At 37.2% G+C, this 19,389-nt stretch overlaps 1 protein-coding gene across 5 annotated transcripts in view; it reads left to right on the top strand.

Moving 5' to 3' along the window:
- Window positions 1–19,389, top strand: part of SMARCA2 (SWI/SNF related, matrix associated, actin dependent regulator of chromatin, subfamily a, member 2) — a 211,838-nt gene that overhangs the window by 95,115 nt on the left and 97,334 nt on the right. For all 5 annotated transcript variants that reach the window (XM_043980573.1, XM_043980568.1, XM_043980560.1 and 2 more), the window contains 5 exons: window positions 1,988–2,230; window positions 3,743–3,856; window positions 13,437–13,544; window positions 14,219–14,305; window positions 19,079–19,125. In XM_043980573.1, coding sequence (XP_043836508.1) covers window positions 1,988–2,230; window positions 3,743–3,856; window positions 13,437–13,544; window positions 14,219–14,305; window positions 19,079–19,125 — 599 coding nt within the window. The remainder of the gene's footprint in view (window positions 1–1,987; window positions 2,231–3,742; window positions 3,857–13,436; window positions 13,545–14,218; window positions 14,306–19,078; window positions 19,126–19,389) is intronic.

The raw sequence follows: 19,389 nt of genomic DNA on the forward strand, positions 1-19,389 counted from the left end.
GGCTCAGAGGGGTTGTATAACTTGCCTAATGACATATTCCTAGAAAGCATCAGAACCATGTCTTGAACACGTCTTTTTTTTATTCCAAGGCCAATGCTCATCAGTCCACCTCACAATACCGTCTTTATTTAAAAGATAGAACAACTGATTTGCAAATACTCTGGTTACAGTTAACTTTCATGGAGCAAATATTAAATTTTTCTTTTCATAAGTAAGAAAAGATGGATGTGATCATGATTGCTGTTCTAGTGCTCTATTAAATCTTTGCTGAAAAAGCTGAGATTTCCCTTCAAAGTGTCATATGAGGAAACACAATCAAAGAAACATATCCCCTAAGGGATTGGGCAGTTGAGCTGGCATTGAGTATATGACTGCTTTCCTGTTGTTTGTCATTGCAGAAGGATTTGGTGATCAAAAATGAGACCTTTTCATTATTATTATTATTACAGAAAATATTTGATGATGTGATTTCTTTTTTCCCAGCTTGTCTTCCATACACAATTCTCAACAGTCTTTAGTGATTTCTGCTAGCAAAATATATTGCTTCCATTTTGCAATTGAAGGAATTAATTCAGTGACTTTCTCAGTGATCCACAGACCTAGACAGTGACAGAAAGAGGAAGAGAATTAAGGTCTCTTGATTCCCTTTCTAGTTCTCTGTAAACTAAATTAGGCAGGAAGATAGTTTAAAATGTAAATATTATTCTACATGTACTTCTGGCTACCAACTGCTTTCTGTTCTGTAGGGACATGTGGGACAGCTAGCAGTAGTTGCTATCTACATAATATTTTAAAACTAATCTTGTGCTTTGTAGAAGGTAAAAGGGGTGTTTAGCATCTTTCTACCTGGATTTACTAGCCTGACTACTTTTGCTTTCTTTCTTTTTTATTTTGGATGAGGGAGGAAGAAATTTAGACTGTCCAGTCTTTTACCTATGTACTCTGAAATATTTCCTTTGTACTACAAGTATTTAAATAAGCTTAGAAAACTCCTATTCCTCTGAATGCCATTGTAGTTTAGAAAATGAGGACAGAGGACAACATTCCATAAATTCCTGCATTCAGAATGTGACTAGCACTGTGGAATGGTGTGAGAGAAGAGAATGCAATTGGGGCAGAAATGGTAAAGTGGCCTGGGTGTTTGCAAGATTAATGTTCTATCTTGCAGGTGAGAACTGATGCTTATCTCTTATGTTTCCATGGTATAAAGTACAAAACAGTGGACTCAGGATTAGGAAAGAACTTTGCATCAAATTACACTTAATAGTTATATGACCACAAGTAAGTCACTTAACTTTTCTAAGCCTCAGTTTGTCTACCTGTAAAGATGGGTATCAAATATCACAGGATTGTGGTGAGGATTAAATGCTTATCAAACCTTAAAGTGCTATATAAATGTCATGTTTCCTAATAATGAAGGAAGCACTATATTTCTCCATAGTTCTTCAAAAATGTGAGTGCTTATTCTCCTGGGTTGGGTTTTTTTTTTTTTTTTGCATTGCTTTTTCTCTCAAAGCCTCTGTATCTTCATCTTAGTTTTTGTTTTGTTCTGAGCAATAAAAATAGCATAGCCAGGTTTTCAGCCTTAGACAGAGACTTGAAACAGAGATGGCGTCAGCCACAAGTGCCCTGTTAAATAAAGTTAACGTGACGTAGTTGGCCTCTGAGACTTCTAGTGCTACCTACAAAAATGAATGCAGTAGGAATGTGAAGCTTCTCAGCTTCACCATAAGGCATGATTACTGTCTGGAGCAGGCTTTATGGCATAGTAGAAAGAACACCCCAGTGCTGGGGGCCTGGGTTTAGGTAGACAATTTGTTTGTAAAGATGCTTCCTTCATTACTAGAGAACATGACAACAGAAGAGGAAGTTTGGGCTGTTCACCTTTTTTACACCTCATTTTGGCATGGTGAACTATCTACGTGTTTAAAGTACCTATAATTTTCGGAGTTCACTCAGATGTTATGCTTTTCTCCAACTGATGTAGATCCGGTGGAAGTACATGATAGTAGATGAAGGCCACCGAATGAAGAATCACCACTGCAAGCTGACTCAGGTCTTGAATACTCACTACGTGGCACCACGACGGATACTCTTGACTGGGACCCCACTGCAGAACAAGCTACCTGAACTCTGGGCCCTCCTCAACTTTCTTCTTCCCACCATTTTCAAGAGCTGTAGCACATTTGAGCAGTGGTTTAATGCCCCCTTTGCCATGACCGGAGAAAGGGTACTAGTTTAGCCTTTTTTATTATAGCAGATGACAAACATTTAGTAGCAGTTAAATAGACTTTCTTGCTGAGGATATCAGAATATATGACAAACATTTGCCACATGGCTATCAGAGAAAGATTGTAAATAATGACCTCCAATTTGAAGTAGGTTGTGGGAATGTTCTAATTTCAGGTAAATTTTTCCCAGGAAAACAGTTTTAGTGTGAGATACATCCTGACTATCTGTATTTATGCAAACATCCCTAGTAAGAAGCCACTTAAGATTCCCAAATATTCTTGACCTGTAGGAATACTCAGTATGCCTAGGGCAGATGAATGATAAGCAGCTGATCTGTTGATTACATTTTGGGATCATTTTACTCCTAAACTTAACCAGAAAAAAAAGACATCAAACATTTCCACCTTGGAACCATTTGTTTGTTGCCTTTCAAAGACTTGTGTATAAAGTATTTATGAGTTAAATGTATCCATTCAGCTACTTTTCTGCCATTTTTGTGTAAAATCCCTCTCATTTCATTTTGATTGGCCCAGCCTAACTTATATATGTGGATTTCTATTAGAATGAGTCCCCTGAATGGCTAAAAGAGCCATCTCCAAACCTTTCTATTCCTTTCATTTCACTAACTGTCCTGACTTACATAGTCCATATCTGAGAGAAAACACACTGTGGCAAGAAGGGGTGAAACAAAAAACCTTGTGGGTGGTGCTTTCTTAGCAGCAGATGCAGATTACCACAGCAAGACATTTCAGGGAAATTATTGGCTTGAACTCTTCAGTTCTCTCATATGTGGGAAGTTTTGCATTTAGTCAGTAAGATCATTGGATTGCACTTATGTAAACAGTGAAACCAATATGGTGGGTAGTTTTTTAGAAGTCCTTAACTTAGAATCTTCTGACAGATAATTTTTTCCTCTAGAGCAGAGAAGTAAGAGGCAGAGAAGTGAGAAGGGGATTTTATTTTTTAAAAAGTGAATGACTCTCAGAAGAGTCAGGACAAAGATAGGGAAAAAATGGAGGAAGTCGTGCTGACAATAATCAGTAAAACCAAAAATAATCTGCCCTTTTCAGGTTCAATGCCCTATTTCCTAAGTATCTTTCCATATATTTTACTATCGCCTATCTCCTACCTTTACTATCCCCCAAAAGATATATTTTTACAGTGACTTTTCTAAAGCTGATTATTACTTTAAAACAAATTATTCTAAAAAACCCAATTCTGTTTGAACATTAAGAAAAAATAGACTTACATTATGATATTACATGCTATTATAAGCAATCATAATTGAGTGGGTAAAGGATGTATTTTGACTAATTACTCAGTGTGGGTTTTTTTTTTTTTTAAATACTAGCCATGTGTAGACTTAGACTCCGTTACCTATAGATGGTTGTGATTTTGGAAAGAAATAATCAATTTTGTACTGAAAGCTTATAATTAAAAGGCTATTTTATAGCATGATTTTTAAAAATATTAAGCATTATGTTTTATTCACTGTTATCTTTTTTTGTAGGTGGACTTAAATGAAGAAGAAACTATATTGATTATCAGACGTCTTCATAAAGTGCTGCGTCCATTTCTGCTGAGGAGACTGAAGAAGGAAGTAGAATCCCAGCTACCAGAAAAGGTATGGGACATATTGGAGAATTTTGAAAATATCTAATTTAAAATACCCTAACTTAAAATTGTGACTTTGAAACAATTTGTTTATAAAAATGCTTATAGTTTAATTACCAGTACCTTTAGATATAAGATAAAATACTTCATAGTTCTACAAAGCACAAGGGCTAAATTGCAGAGCTTTCTCTTACTTCAAGAAGCTTTTTGAGGGGACAGCTAGGTGGTGCAGTGGATAAAGCACTGGCCCTGGATTCAGGAGGACCTGAGTTCAAATCCGACCTCAGATACTTGACATGTACTAGCTGTGTGACCCTGGGCAAGTCACTTAACCCTCATTGCCCTGCCCCCCCCCAAAAAAAGAATCTTTTTGAGATAGAGAGCCATTTTTATGAAAATAATCATAGGATCTTAGAATTGGAGGTGGCCTGAGATGTTATCTAGTCGAACCAGGAATTATACAGAAATCTCTTCTTTAGAAATCCCAATGAGTGGTCAGTCAACTTTAGGGAGTGCATAATTTAAAACACAAATTATTTCACATATAAAGTTACTGAAACTATTCTTTAAATCATGTACCATTTTCTTCTCAGTGACTGATTCTCTGAAGCCTATATTATATTTTAACTTTAGATTTCAGGTACATGTGGGTACATAGCATGTTATTACCAAAAAAACATTGAGTGTATATTCATGTATTCATGGGACTTTACAGGATTGTTATACTCATAAATCTAGTAGAGTTTTTAGTATTAAATTTATTACTTTACTTAAGGTCACATGGAACAAAATTGTACCTTGTATAATACCAGGCTCTCTTTGTATTCATTAAATATCTGATAATGATGATGGCATTGAAAATACCAGGAAGCTTGGTTGTATATGAAAAGCTGTTTGAAGTTTGTTAGTCTATAAATGACAGCACATTCTACAACCTAATTTGAGCTCTACATAATGAAAATTAAGTTCCCATGAATGTTTTATCTTTAGTTCAGCTGATTTTATACCACCTGAATTTTCATTGCTTTGGGGAATCTCTGTGCTCTAAGTAAGCTCCAGGTTTTTCTGGTTTGATTTGGGATTTGGGTCAGATGTATTTCTTAGGTTAATACCAAATTCAGTATAGTTGCAGAAAATAACATTTTGGGGGTGGGGGGGCGTGGCAATGAGGGTTAAGTGACTTGCCCAAGGTCACACAGCTAGTAAGTGTCAAGTGTCTGAGGTCATATTTGAACTCAGGTCCTCCTGAATCTAGGGCTGGTGCTTTATCCACTGCGCCACCTAGCTGCCTCTCCCAGGAAATAACTTTTAAACTCCAAATTTATCTACATTTGGAGTTCAAAGAAGTTGTCTTCTTCTAAGATTGATTTGCTTGCTAGAGTGTACTATTTGCTACATGAAGTGTTTTGATGTGGGTTTCTCTTTTGATGGGCCAATTTAGAAATGTTTTATTTTGCATCATTGTATTCTTTGTATAACACCTCTCTTTTTAGACAGATTGGCTCATCCTGTTCACTTTAAGAAGGATTTGGCATGATACTGTACAAAAGCCACTTACTTAGCTAGAATTCTCTTCCTAAATTTCCTACTCCTTAACAGTCAGAGAATAGTGATAATGAAAATGAAAATGGTGCTTACAACCACCTTTCCCCCTTAAAGACTTGATGTACAAAGATAAAGGTTTAAAATAATGTTTTATTTTCCCCTAATTACATGTAAAAATAATTTGAACATTTGGGGTCTTTTAAAAAGTTTTTGAGTTCCAAATTCTATCCCTCCCTCCTTCCCTTTGCTCCTCCCTGAGACAGTAAGCAATCTCATATGGGTTATACATGTTCAATCATGTAAAACATTTCCATATTAGTCATTTTACCTCATGTACTCTTTAACTCCATACTGCAAATTCATGACAAGTTGTTGATCTTTCCTTTGAATTTCTATGGTCTCTGCTACTTAGGGTTATGGCTTCAGTGTTCATAAATGAATTCAGTTGCCTGAAAAAGGAAAAAGTAAAGAGCATGGTTTATTGGACTTTTACTCTTCAGCTAGGCCAAAATGGCAATAAAGCTATTTTTAAAAATCCCTAATGGGTCATCTCTAAAATAGTCTGAAATAAAGAAGTAGTTAGCTGGGAAGTTTGTTTTGTGTGCCAAATTACATAGGCCTCTTCACTGTATTTTTGAAAAAATAATTAACAAAAATTTTCCTAGTAGATTTTGTTCCACAAACCTCTTGGTTTTATTTATTGGAATCATTTTAGGGCTGTCTCAGATTAGAACTACCTGATTTGTTTTTAATCTTATAAGGAGTTAATAACATTACCTTTAAAACCATGATATAAAACCCCATACTTAGAGGATACGCCTCAGTAACTTTAAGCTAGTTGATTATCTCTTGTGGCTATTAATTGTTTTTGTTTATTTAAAGATTTAGTTCTGGTTTAACTTTTCAGGAACTGCACCTATTACTAAAATAAGGTATATTTATAATCTCTTACCTTGTTTATAATGTCTGTCATACTGATAGGATAAGACAAACTTTTATAATGTCTGACTTCTTTTCTATTCTTCCTATACACTGCTTCCTGATAGTTTGCTATGTTACCAACTAAAATATGGTTCAGTCATTTTCACTGGCTTATCCAATTTTTACTTCCTCCTCTTCCTATCGAGTTTTATCCATTTCGGTGCCAGGAAGATAACATGATGTAGTCTAGTTGATAGAGAGCTGGTCTCAAAGCCAGAATGACCTGCCCTTGACATATGCTGACTCTGTGACTCTGGGCAGTTAAATTTTCTCGGACTAGTGTCCAACTCAAATAGAAACAGAGGCCATTAAACCAAGGATCCCTATAGATTAATATGTTTTCTCTGTTCCATTGTATTTATTTATTTTTTTTAAATCTTATTTGTTTTGTTAACTATTTCTAAATTACGTTTTGATTTCCTTTGAATTCCTTGAAGGCTGCAGGCCCAGGGCCTGGTGTCTGACCCCTCTTCTCTAAACAGTTCTTTAGGAATAATTAGTTGCAGAGAAAATGCTGACCTGTGTTGGTAGAAGAAGTTACCTCACCTGGCAGAGCCCCAGAACAGAACATTCACAGGACAAGTCCCAACTTCTGTCCCCCTCACTTTGTACTTTCTGCCCAGCTCTGCACCCATATTTTGCCCTCCAGGATCCCTTTTATAACAGCTGCCTGCTATCATTCCAGGCTTGGGTCCAGTGTTTCCCATCTGTTCTCTATAAAATTTTATGTTTAAAATGCTGAACAGTTCCATCTCTCCCATCATAAGTTCCTAGTATCATATATGATGTATGAAGATTTTAGAAGAAATGTTTTGAGGTGTAGAACAAAAGCATGTAGGATCACCCTGCTTGCTTTTGATATTCTGGAAAAGTGCATTGTTTTTAACTTGGCATTTGATCCTTTGATAAAAAGTATCATCACATATGTGATTCTTAAAAGGCTAACTTATCCTGAACCATTCAGCCATATTATTCCCTCCTACTCAAAGGAAGACTCTCCTTAGTGAATATAGTGAACATCCTTGTGAGAGGAAAATAATTTATACACTATATTTATATACCCTGGGTCAAAGGCAGCATAGCCCCTTTTTAGCATAAAAATAGAACTTAGAAATGAGGCAGCAATAGAGGGAAAAGGGCTATCTTACTAACATTTTGTAAAATCTACAGTAGCCCAAGCAAGGAGAATTCAGTGGGGGAAGAAATGATCTAGTTCCACATTTCAGGGGTTAAGGGTGCCCCACCCCCAAGACCTGAAAAATCTGCATAAAATTTTTGGCCCTCCCTTCATACCAGAAAAGAAGTCTGATTTTTTTTCTTTTTCTTTTATGGGGTGTTTATAGCACCTTATTGTAAAATGTGGGCTAAGTATTTGGTCATAGGCTCTGTGTCCTCTTCTGGCCTTCGCATGTTGTCTGCACTTCTGCAAAACTCCCCCCAAATTCCTATTTAATTTCTTATGCTGACCCCACAATATATCAAAACTGCAATGGGGAAGCTTGTAATATAGAAAGGATGACTGTATAATATATTCCTGTAGCAAGTACAAATGATTTTTAGGTTATCCACTTTTTTTTGGGGGGGGTCAGGTGATTTTAGAGATAGAGAAGAATTTAGACATCATCTAAGTCCTACCCCCTACTTTACACACAGTAAAGGCCCTGAGGCTTTAGAATTTTTTTTTTTTTTTTTTGCGGGGCAATGGGGGTTAAGTGACTTGCCCAGGGTCACACAGCTAGTAAGTGTCAAGTGTCTGAGGCCGGATTTGAACTCAGGTACTCCTGAATCCAGGGCCGGTGCTTTATCCACTGCACCACCTAGCCGCCCCCCCCCCCCCAGGCTTTAGAATTTAATGGAATGCAGAGCATGTAAGTGAGTGGTCCAAGGCAACACATTTCCTTTCTCAAAGTGCATTAAGTTATTAATTAACAGTAGGCTAAATGCTGGATAATTTCTTTTTCAAAGTCTAAATACTAATGCTTAGGTTTAGGTCCTCTATAGATGCAGTTTAAAGCTCTCTCCACATTTAAATAGGCAGACTTCCTGAACAGATAATCAATCAATCCAATCAACTAGATATGCAGGGGACCAGAAACCTCCCACCTCAAAAACTATTCCCACTTGGTGACCAGCCCTGCTGATTTAGGCTGGAACTCAAACAACAATATATAGTAGTTGTCAGGAGTATGCCCTGAGGACCTTTGACATCTAGTTGTAGAGAAAAGATATAAACACATGAAACAATTATGTTAATTATGTTAACAATGAAAGGCTGTTAGTGTCAAAATTGATTTCAATTATATAAATACTTATTAAGTATCTACTGTATACAGAATATTTTGCTAGGGAATTGGCAAAAATCCAAAGTTCACCTTAGGCAAGCACCTCAGCCTCATGGGGTTTACGCTCTACTAGGGGAATATTACACATACAAAAGTGCCTACTACCAAGTAATATGTAAGAGGTGCATTAGAGAAATGGGAAGCCACATGTTTTGTGTTTTTAAGGGAAAAGTACTTTGCCGACTGAGCATAAAGGCCTTTATTGAGTTGGTAGACCTGAGTCGGATGGGTAGGTATTCATTAGGTGAAGAGCTGAAGAAAGCATAATGCAGACATGAGGAGGGACAGTGTTAGCTGCAGCACAGAAATAGGAATGTGCCAGGCATGTGGCTTGAGATACTGACAAGAGCCCTAGTTGTTTGTAGCATAAATGATGAGGAGGGAAGTAGTTGTAGATTGAAAGGAAAAGTGACATGAAAGTATGGGAGGCCTTGAATGTGAGGGAGAGGTATTTGAATTTTTTTGTTTCATAGTTAGCAGAGAATTGTGGACACTTTTTAAGCAGAGGGATAACAGGACAAGTTCCATGCATAAGGAAGGTTGATCTTACATAAGTATGATGGATTCACTTCAATAACAATCCAAAAAACCATTTCATTAAGACCTTAAGTGTATAAGACACTATCTTTGGATGCTTTGATTAAATAAGGAAATCATACCTGGCCTCATGTAGCTTTTATTTTGCAGAAAAGGATACTGTCAATATACTGATAAAAAAAAATATGGATTATTATGGACTAGTGGGGGCAAAGGAGAAATCCATAAAAAGAACTCTAGAAAAAAAAATGTGAGAATAGAGGAAAAAACTTTTATAGAATGAGTGTTCATGGAGTTTTCATGGCACAGTGACACTTGGACTGAGCCAAGTCAGAAGAGGGGGATCCCAAGAGATGAGGAAGGAATACATTTTAAGCATGAGGATAGTCTGGACAAAAGCAGAACATTGCATGTTGAGTTTGGGGAATAGCTAGCAGTCTGGCTTGTCTAGAACACAGAGTCAGTCAGTCAGTTAACATTTAATACCATGTACCACTATGTACTATGCTCTGGGGATACAAAAAGAGGCAAAAGACCAATCCCTGACCTCAAGCAGCTCACAACTGAATGGGACAGACAACAATCAAATATGAATAAACAAGCTATACACAGGATAAAAAAGAAATAATTGAGAGAGGGAAGGCGCTATAATTAAGAGGAGTTGGGAAAGAAGGCTTGATCATATCTATGCCTATCTGCATATCTATGCGTTATTTCATCTAATGGTCACAACATTATGAGATAGGTTTGGGCAGGAAGCTACTTGTGTGAACAGGGTGATGATAGGAAAGAAGGCCAGGAAGGTAGATAGTAACTAAACTGTAGGGGGCCTTAAATACCAAGCTAAGAAGGATTGTGTTTTATCTTAGATACAGTGGCAGCCACTGATGGTTCTTGCACAGGGAAGTGACACTATCACAGCTGTACTTTGGGGAGATGATTTTGGCAGTTACGTGTATGTAAAGGTTAGATGAGAGTGGGGAAAGAATGGGTGCAGGCAGGACTAGTGTATTATAATTCAGGTGAGAGGCAATGAAAGCTTGAACTGGTGTGAGGTCATGACTAGTGAAAAAGGATTGGTTGTGATAAGTGTTGGGGAAACAGAATTAACAAGATAGCGGATTGGATGTGAGTAATAAGAGAAAAGGAAGAGACGAATATGACTCCAATGGTTTTGAGTTTATATGACTGGGAGGATCCGGTGATTACATCATTGTAACTTCCTGTTGTTGTTTGGTCTTCATTCTCGAAGAGGACCATGACATCCAGGTGATGGCAACTTGCACTGTATTGGATATAAGTGAAGCAGGGCTATGCAAGGTCACAGCTTCGCTCTCTCCTCCAGATACATCTGGGACTAGTGGCAAGATATATATCAGGAAGACTGGAGTGGACCCCAGGTGTTTTTTTTTTAAGGCAATGGGGGTTAAGTGACTTGCCCAGGGTCACACAGCTAGTAAGTGTCAAGTGTCTGAGGTAAGATTTGAATTCAGGTCTGCCTAACTCCAGGGCCAGTGCTCTATCCACTACTCCACCTAGCTGCTGTCATTGTAACTAGAGAAGTTAAGAAGGGCTAATTTAAAGGGGAAGATGATGAGTTTAGATTTGGACATGCTACATTTGAGGTGCTGGTAAGGTATCACTGGAGTTGTCCAGGAGGCAGTGGGAGAAGTAAGACTGGAACAGAGAAATGGGAATAAAACCAGGCAATTACATGTGAGAGTCATTTGCACAGAGGTGATAATTGAACCTATTCATTACTGAATGGAAGGGAAGAAGGAGAAAAGGCAGAAGCAGTGATGACTCCTAAGTGTCAATCTTTGATGAGAAAAAGAATGAGCATTTCTTTCTGAAACAATGAAATTAGAAGATAATTTGAGAGGAAAGATAAAGTTTGCTTTGGGAGATTAATATTGCAGGCAGCAAGTGCAATAGAAGTGGATAGGAAAGATCAGTTTAGTTATAGTCATTGGACTTGAGATGGGCTCTGAATAACATTAGGACAATTTGAGAGAAAATAGAAGAGCATTATAGAGAGGGGAAATAAATAATATAAGTAGTCAGCTAACAAAGGTAAATGCCATTTTAAATCTAGTGATTTAAAGATTGAGATTTCTTATAAATACGTAAAGATCACTGGTATCAAAATCAGTTTTCAGCATTCTAATTTAGTCTTTTAAATATCTGTATATTCTTTGAGATGGTATTAAGTACATGTACACTTGATTCTTTTATTGATATCATCAGGAACTTATTCTTGTAATCTGCCTCCCAAACATTATTCCTTCCAGTGCTCTAAAGGCCAATTTTCCATACACATGCTCAGCCAACGAGAAATGTCTTTTAAAGACAAAACATGTCTCCAGTTCCTAAGATCCTATAACCAAGCTGGTCAGCAACTTGATAGAAGACTGTTCTGCTTAGGCTAGATCTGTACATCACTAAAAAAAATGAACCTGTTTACCCCTCATATATAGCAGATAAAGGGAAGCAGAAAACGCTTATAGCTTTATACTGAATTAGCTATTTTGGGGGCGGCTTACAGTATTTAAAGTCTTTGTGTTCATTGATACCAGAGAATTCTTGAAAAGATTAAGTTGATGTGGTTTCATAACTGGAACATGATTAGATATCCAAAAATTATTTCCATTTATAATTAACCTTCAAAACTTTAAATAAACAAATGAATGAATGAATGAATGAATGAATGAATGAAACTGTTTGCAAGCTTTGGGAGGAGAGAGGGTAGGAAGGGAGGGAATGAGAGAGGGATATAATTTGGAACTCAAAACTTTAAATAAATAAATAAATACAATTAACCTTTGAGAGTTTTTTTTCTTTCTCAAGTAGTTCATTAAAAATTCAGGACTGACTTGAAACTTCCAGAAAGTTGCTACTCATTCTTTTTCCTGTAGGATTAGCCTTTTCTGAAAAGGTACATATCTTCTCCTAATCTAATTTGGTACAGCAAAAGCAGTGAAAAAAAAATCACCAATGAAAGGTCCAGCTGGCCTGATAGGTCCTTCCCAAAGAAACTTTAAATTAATATTCAATTTCTGAGACCTCTTTCTCTTGACCCTCAGAGCAGAGAACAACCTGATCACTTTTAATCAGTTAATTAAACATTAGGCAGATTATTAATTGACTTTTAATCACATTCTGTCAGTTTTCTATATGCAAGTCTATTATGGAAAAACATAGTTTTATTCTTGGAATTGCAAAGTTTTTTAAAGCGTAACATGAGCAAGTTAAATGGATAGATTTTATCCATTAGGTATTATTGAGGGGGCAGCTAGGTGGTGCAGCGGATGAAGCACCAGCCCTGGAGTCAGGAGGACCTGATTTCAAATCTGGCCTCAGACACTTGACAATTACTAGCTGTGTGACGTTGGGCAAGTCATTTAACCCTCATTGCCCCTCAAAAAAAAAAATTTATTATTGAGTGTCTAGTGGGCATGTGATAAACAACATGTAAATAACCTTCATGCCTATTATTCTGCATAGAACTATGACTGTATTCCAAATGAAGACAAATGTGGCTTCTTTCCCTACCTCAACTGGTCATAAAGTTATATCTGGCTAGGAAAAAATCCCCAAAACTTCCTTCTTTTTACCTGTATCTTTTGAAGAAAGTATGTTGTATTTTTTTCAGGTCTCAAAAATGTGCCTAATGCTATCCTGTCTAGAGCTATAAGGAAATTTTTGTTCTAATGTTGGCATTATGTGCAGCTGCATCTGACCTTTCAAAAATGTTTTACACATCTAACAAAGAAAATCATAGACTAATAGCCATTCATTGATTTTCCTAAAAACCCTTTCACTTCATACAGTGTGGGGAGGAAAAGAATATTAAAAATCTCTTTTATAGGTTGCTTTGTTGGAAAGTGTTTGGATAATTGTAAGCCAAACTCCCTCAGATCTGGTCAGGAAAAGAAATATCCACAGACAGGTGCCCCAATTATAACCTTTTGAAGTAACCATTGTAATAAATTATTGATGTGGCTTGACTCCAACAATAAGGTGACCAGTCTGCCATTTCTTTCCCTTCTTGACTCCTAAGAGAAAAAGGAACCTTTCATGATGGCAGCAGGAACACTGGCTTTCAAAAGGAGGAAGAACCAGCAGTTGTGACTTCTTCATGTTCTTAGAACACGATAATAGTCTTTTTTTTTTGCTTTTACACAGGTTGAATATGTGATCAAATGTGACATGTCAGCTCTACAGAAAATTCTGTACCGCCATATGCAAGCAAAGGGAATCCTCCTCACAGATGGTTCTGAGAAAGATAAGAAGGTGCGCAAACAAGATGATCACACTTAAGACACAAGACTGTATTGTTCTTAATGGGCCACATATTAAATAATTATCGTGAGCTTCTTTACTGATGCTAGCTTGTATAAACTGAATTTAGGGCGATCCTTTTGGTACTGTTTTGGCTGCCAGAAAATCTCTCATCTAATAAGAGAAGAATAAAAGGGAAAGTATCAGAACACTGACGTGACTACCTCATCTGTGACTATTTTCTTGGTTATAGTTAATGTGCATAAGTGCAAAAACTTGTGTTCTGTCCAGGTGGCAGGATGGCATATGGAAGGTTTTAAGCCCAATTTGAGATCCTGAATAAAATTACTCTGCTTCTGTCTGTTCAGACCACTTATGAATAACCACTCACATCACAAAGCCACTAGTTTGGCACAGGCCCTGTGGCTGGGATTTCATTCTTCTGACTGAGATAATCACAAGGAATATGTTGTATCATAAGTCACAGGCTGCTCTATGGTGTAAGAACTTGAGTGCCATGAATTGTGATGATGATTTAGGGCACATTTGTAGAAGGCAGCCCCTTCTGGCTTCAGATTTTAAGAGTAGTTACATCATTGGAAGCCTCAGCACACACACGCCCCAACTACAAATGGAGTCTTTTATTGACTAGTGAATATTCCCTTTTGCTTTTTTTTCATCATTAGGGCAAAGGAGGAGCTAAAACACTGATGAACACTATCATGCAATTGAGAAAGATATGCAATCACCCATATATGTTTCAACACATTGAGGTAAGTGTGTCCCCACATTTTTTATGCTTATCAGGATGAGGAAAATATATATTAAGTTCTAAAGTCAGACTAGCATGTTCTGATGGATTGGAGGTCAAGAATTTGGAGATAGAACTTCGTTGTCTATGGATTCACATAGCATTTATTGCTTTTGCATTTAGAATTCCATATGAAACAATACAAAGGAAAGACCTTGGGTTTATTGTTGTTGTTCAGGTGTATCTAACTTTGTGACCCTATTTGGGGTTTCCTTGGCAAAGATACTGGAGTAGTTTGCTACTTCCTTCTCTAGCTCATTTTACAGATGAGGAAACTTGAGACAAACAGGGTTAAGTGATTTGCCCAGGGCCACACAGCAAGTAAGTGGGTGAGGCTGGATTTGAACTCAGGTCTTCCTTGCAGTCTATCTACTGTGTTACCTAGGGTTGGTCCCATAAAATACTCTGCAGAAAGTAGAATTAATACATATTTTTGTATGAATATGTTTACTGTGAGTTAAGGAAATGTCAACCCTATCTGACATCCTTATGAGAATATAACATTTTAGTGAGAAGATAATCTCTTAGTGTATTTTGAAAATAAATGTTCTTTAAGCACAAGATATAACTTTAAATATTTACTCACCTTATTCTTCCTTGTTAAGATTATTTTTTCTTTCATAGTTTCTTATTACTACGAAATAAATTCCTGATTGCATCCTAAGGCCCATTTCTCAACTAAAAGCTATTTTTGGGGAAAAGAGCAATTTCAGCCATCTTCACTTTATCTGAATAAATTTCCCAAACTGCCAGTAATTTACAACAGCAGGAGCTGCTGATTTCAGCAGGGTGGAAAGAGAGCCACTGTTGTTTTTCCCCTTGCGGGTGAAGAAAACAGGAAGAAAAAGGGGGAAAACAGTTTTTTTAATTACTTGTTCCTGCAGCTGTTTTTGTTCTGTAACTACCACAGAAAGTTGTACCAAAGGAATTGGAAGAAATTCCCTGTCAAGACTATTTGCTCCCACTAAAGGGAAGTGAAAGCTGCACTGGTGGTGGCTGGTCATTTGGACCTTAGAACGTATGGTGACATAGAAACGCTCCCAAGTATTACATAGAAGATTTTTCAGCCTTCCTTTTGGAAATCTTATTCATCATCAGGGGTCTTTGAATACGCCATCTATAGGGTACTTCTCCTGGGTATTGTGAGGAGTGAGAAAGAGAATGAAAGACACAGTCCCCAATTTGAGGAACATAACAGTGTTTTTAGCAGCCCACTGAGGGAATCTAGACACATGCACATAATTCCTCGTGTCATATGGTGGGAATATAAGCACCCTAAATGCATAGTTTTAAACTAAACCCAAGTGGAAACCATGCTGGTTCTGAGTCACAGGATCAGAGTTCAAATTCTGCCTTTGGTGTTTAATATCTGTGTAATCTTAGGAAAGTCACTTCACCTCCATAGGCCTCAGTTTCCTCTTTTGTAAAATGAGGTGTTTGGATTAAGTTGTCTCCGAGGTTTCTTCTGGTCCTAGGTCTATGACCCTAAGCCCCCATGAGAGAAACTTGACAGCATAGCTGCTAACTAGAGTGACTTAGAGATAAACATACATAATAATTATGGGACAAAGGAGTAAGTTAGGAGAATGATTAGAGCAGGGACATTTTTTTTTTTAATAGCTAGGCCTAAGGGTGTGCTAGAACCAGGTTGAACTGGCTCAGGAAAACCAGTTGTTAAATTTTCACTGTGAGTATTGTTGTTCAATTGTTTCAGTCAGGTCTGACTCTTCGTGATCCCATTTGGTGTTTTCTTGGCAAAGATACTGGAGTGGTTTGCCATTTCTTTCTCCAGCTCATTTTATGAAGTGACTTGCCCAGGGTCACATAGCTAGTAAGTGTCTGAAACTGAATGTGAGCTCAGGTCTTCCTGACTCCAGGCCTAGTATTCTACCCACTATGCCACCTAGATGCCTATTTCCACCTCAGAAATGTCAAACACTTCAAACCAGGGCTTGATTTAATCTTTTTCTTGACTTTCTAGACTTAATGAAGTGATGGGAAAAGTGTAACTAATGCAGATTAAACTTGAAAGTGATACATGCATACATTTTTTGAGAGGCAATTGTTAAATATTTACCAGAACACCCCTGCACAGACTCCTTTGGCAGGCTGATGAAGGCAGTGGATCTTTCTTCAAGTAAAGTTTTAAATGCATAGAACAAAATACCCTCAATTACAAGTTCATGAACCCCAGGTTAAGAACCCCTGGCAGAGACTGGAATCATGTCATGTTAACCTTTTGCCTACCAGATATTTTACCCTCTAAAAACCATTTTATTAAAAACTCACTCTGCCATAGGTATATCTTCCCTAAATCAACAATTACAAGGTATCAGTGTGAATTGGTTTTTTTTCTTAGTTGTTATAAAATAATGCAGCATTTTAAATTCTAAGCTAAGTATGAAATAACACACCCACAGACAGATACTTCCAATACATATTTTTTACTGGTATATTAAAATATTCCATTTTAAATTAAAGTTACTGGGAATTTAAGACCTGATTTTTCCATATTTTTCTTCACATACAGCTTTTATGATCCACCTAGCTAATGGGCACACCAGTGTGTGCTTCTGAATAGAAGCAAGACAATGTAGGCCATATTTTTAAGAGAATAATGATTCTCTATGATTTGTATGTTTTACACTGAGGCCTTTTCCTTTCCAAAGCACTTTCATATAGACTATCGTTTTTGATCCTCACAATATCCAGTAAGAAAAGGATCAAGGAGAATAATCCAACCCTGCTTAATATGAAATTGGCAACTGCTGGGCACAAGGCAGTGAGGGTTTCCTTGCCTCAGGACTTTTTTTTTTTCTTCTGGTCAGTCCAGTTTTAATACTGCCAGGGCAGATGATTTCTCTAAACACTTAAAACGTCTATCTGTGGAGCATGGCTGATATTAGAGCTAAAGGAGAAACCACCGTGAGCAGAGTAGATAAGGAGAGAAGAGGTAGATTGTTGCTTCCAGGTGAGTAATTTCTTAGGGATGGGGGATTTGGAGCAGGTAGAAGCCATAGAGATCACGGAGCTCAAGTCTGTCATTTCACACATGAGGAAACCTAGGCTTAGGGCATTGAAGAGACCTGCTCTAGGTCACGCAGATAGTAACAGGCTAGGACATCCACTAGGGAGTGCTTACCAGGCCCAGGGAAGACCTTGGTTTCATTCATGTGAAGACAAGAAAGTGATGCTGAAGAAAAAGACTCCTCCATAGAACTAGAAAGATGCAAATCATGTGATTAAATATGATACTGTAAGGACTTGACAGATGTTTGTTTAATCAGATCTCAAAGTGGAATCAAGAGATCTGAGAGTCAAGGGTAAAGTAGCAAAGTACTTGCTCTGGACCAGTGGCTATTTCTAGAATATAGATTCATGTCAGTGAACTAAATAGTACCTTTGAGTTTGGAATAAGTTGAGGCTTCAAAAGATTGTTACTCATAACCAGAGCATGTCTTAATGCAGGATGATAATCTAATTGCATCCCAGATAGATAGATATTGAAAACTAACTTGAGCCCAAAGGAAAAAAAAAAAGGTCTTTGTTCTGCATGTGAGAATGAATGGCTATGCAGTACTTTCACAGCAAGGATTTCAGAATTCAAGATAAATGATCATTCATATTTGTATTGCTGTAAAAGAGTTACTTTTTTTTTTTTTTTAGTGAGGCAATTGGGGTCAAGTGACTTGCCTAGGGTCACATAGCTAGTAAGTGTTAAGTATCTGAGGCCAGATTTGAACTCAGGTACTCCTGAATCCAGGGCCGGTGCTCTATCCGCTGCGCCATCTAGCTGCCCCAAGAGTTACTTTTTAAAAAATCAGACGTTGATTTCTTGTCCCCTTTGACATACATCCCAATAGGGAAGGTTCATGGCATTGGCCAGCATCAAAGACTCAACAAACAAGTAGTTAAGCACCTTCTGTGTGCTTTGGTGGGGACTGGGGATACCAAGACATAAATCCTTAAAGACCTTCATTCTTTGGGGGAGAGAGAGAAGGCAACAATAACAGAATGCAAATAAGTGCATGTAAATATGTGTGTGTATGTATAAGTGTATATATACAAACATACACATGTATCAATTTTTTAACATGACCTAAGCTCATATCCAACTTCTGAGACTTAGTTGTATGATCCTGGAAACCTGACTTAACCCCATGTTTACCTCAAATTCCTCATCTATAAAATGGGGGTAGTACCATCAGCTACCTCTCCAGGTTATTGTGAGGATCAAATTTGATAATAATTACAAAGCACTTGTAACAGTGCCTGTAAATCTTAGTTATTGTTATAGTTATTATTAAAAACACCTATGAGTGGATAGAGCACCAGCCCTAGATTCAGGAGTACCTGAGTTCAAATCCGACCTCAGACACTTAACACTTACTAGCTGTGTGACCATGGGCAAGTCACTTAACCCCCATTGCCCTAAAAAAACAAATAAACAAAAAAAACACCTACAAAATAAGTACAACAGCCCCTCATACATATAGGAAGTTGAAATGCAAGAAAATGAAGTGCCCAAAGTCACATAGTAAATTGCTACAGAATCGTGGTTAAAATTCAAAGACTTTGGTGCTTCCATATGGATTGGTGCTACTTTTTGTTTCTTTTATTGTTTTTTACTATATCCTAGGATAGAATGTCAATATAAATTGATAAATAAGCTTTTGCACAGTGATCAAATGATAAGATTTAAGCTAAAAGCATTCATATTTTGTTTCTATTTAAGGAATCCTTTGCTGAGCATCTAGGCTACTCAAGTGGGGTTATCAATGGGTAAGTCTAATGATTTTTTTCTTTCCACAAAATGCCTGTGTTCTACTTTTCTGCATATACACAACAAAAACTCACCTATCTTGAAAATAAGTACCCAGATTTTGCTAGCCTCTAATAATCTTATCTCCTGCCAGGAGCTACAGAAGTTGTTAAATCAAATTTGCACTCTCATTTACTTTACCTGTATCAATTATTACTTGCTCTGGACCAATGGCTATTTATAGCATATAGATCCATGTCAGTGTACTAAGTAGTACTTTTGAG

This window comes from Dromiciops gliroides, chromosome 1 (assembly GCF_019393635.1).
Source record: "Dromiciops gliroides isolate mDroGli1 chromosome 1, mDroGli1.pri, whole genome shotgun sequence".
NCBI lineage: Eukaryota > Metazoa > Chordata > Mammalia > Microbiotheria > Microbiotheriidae > Dromiciops > Dromiciops gliroides.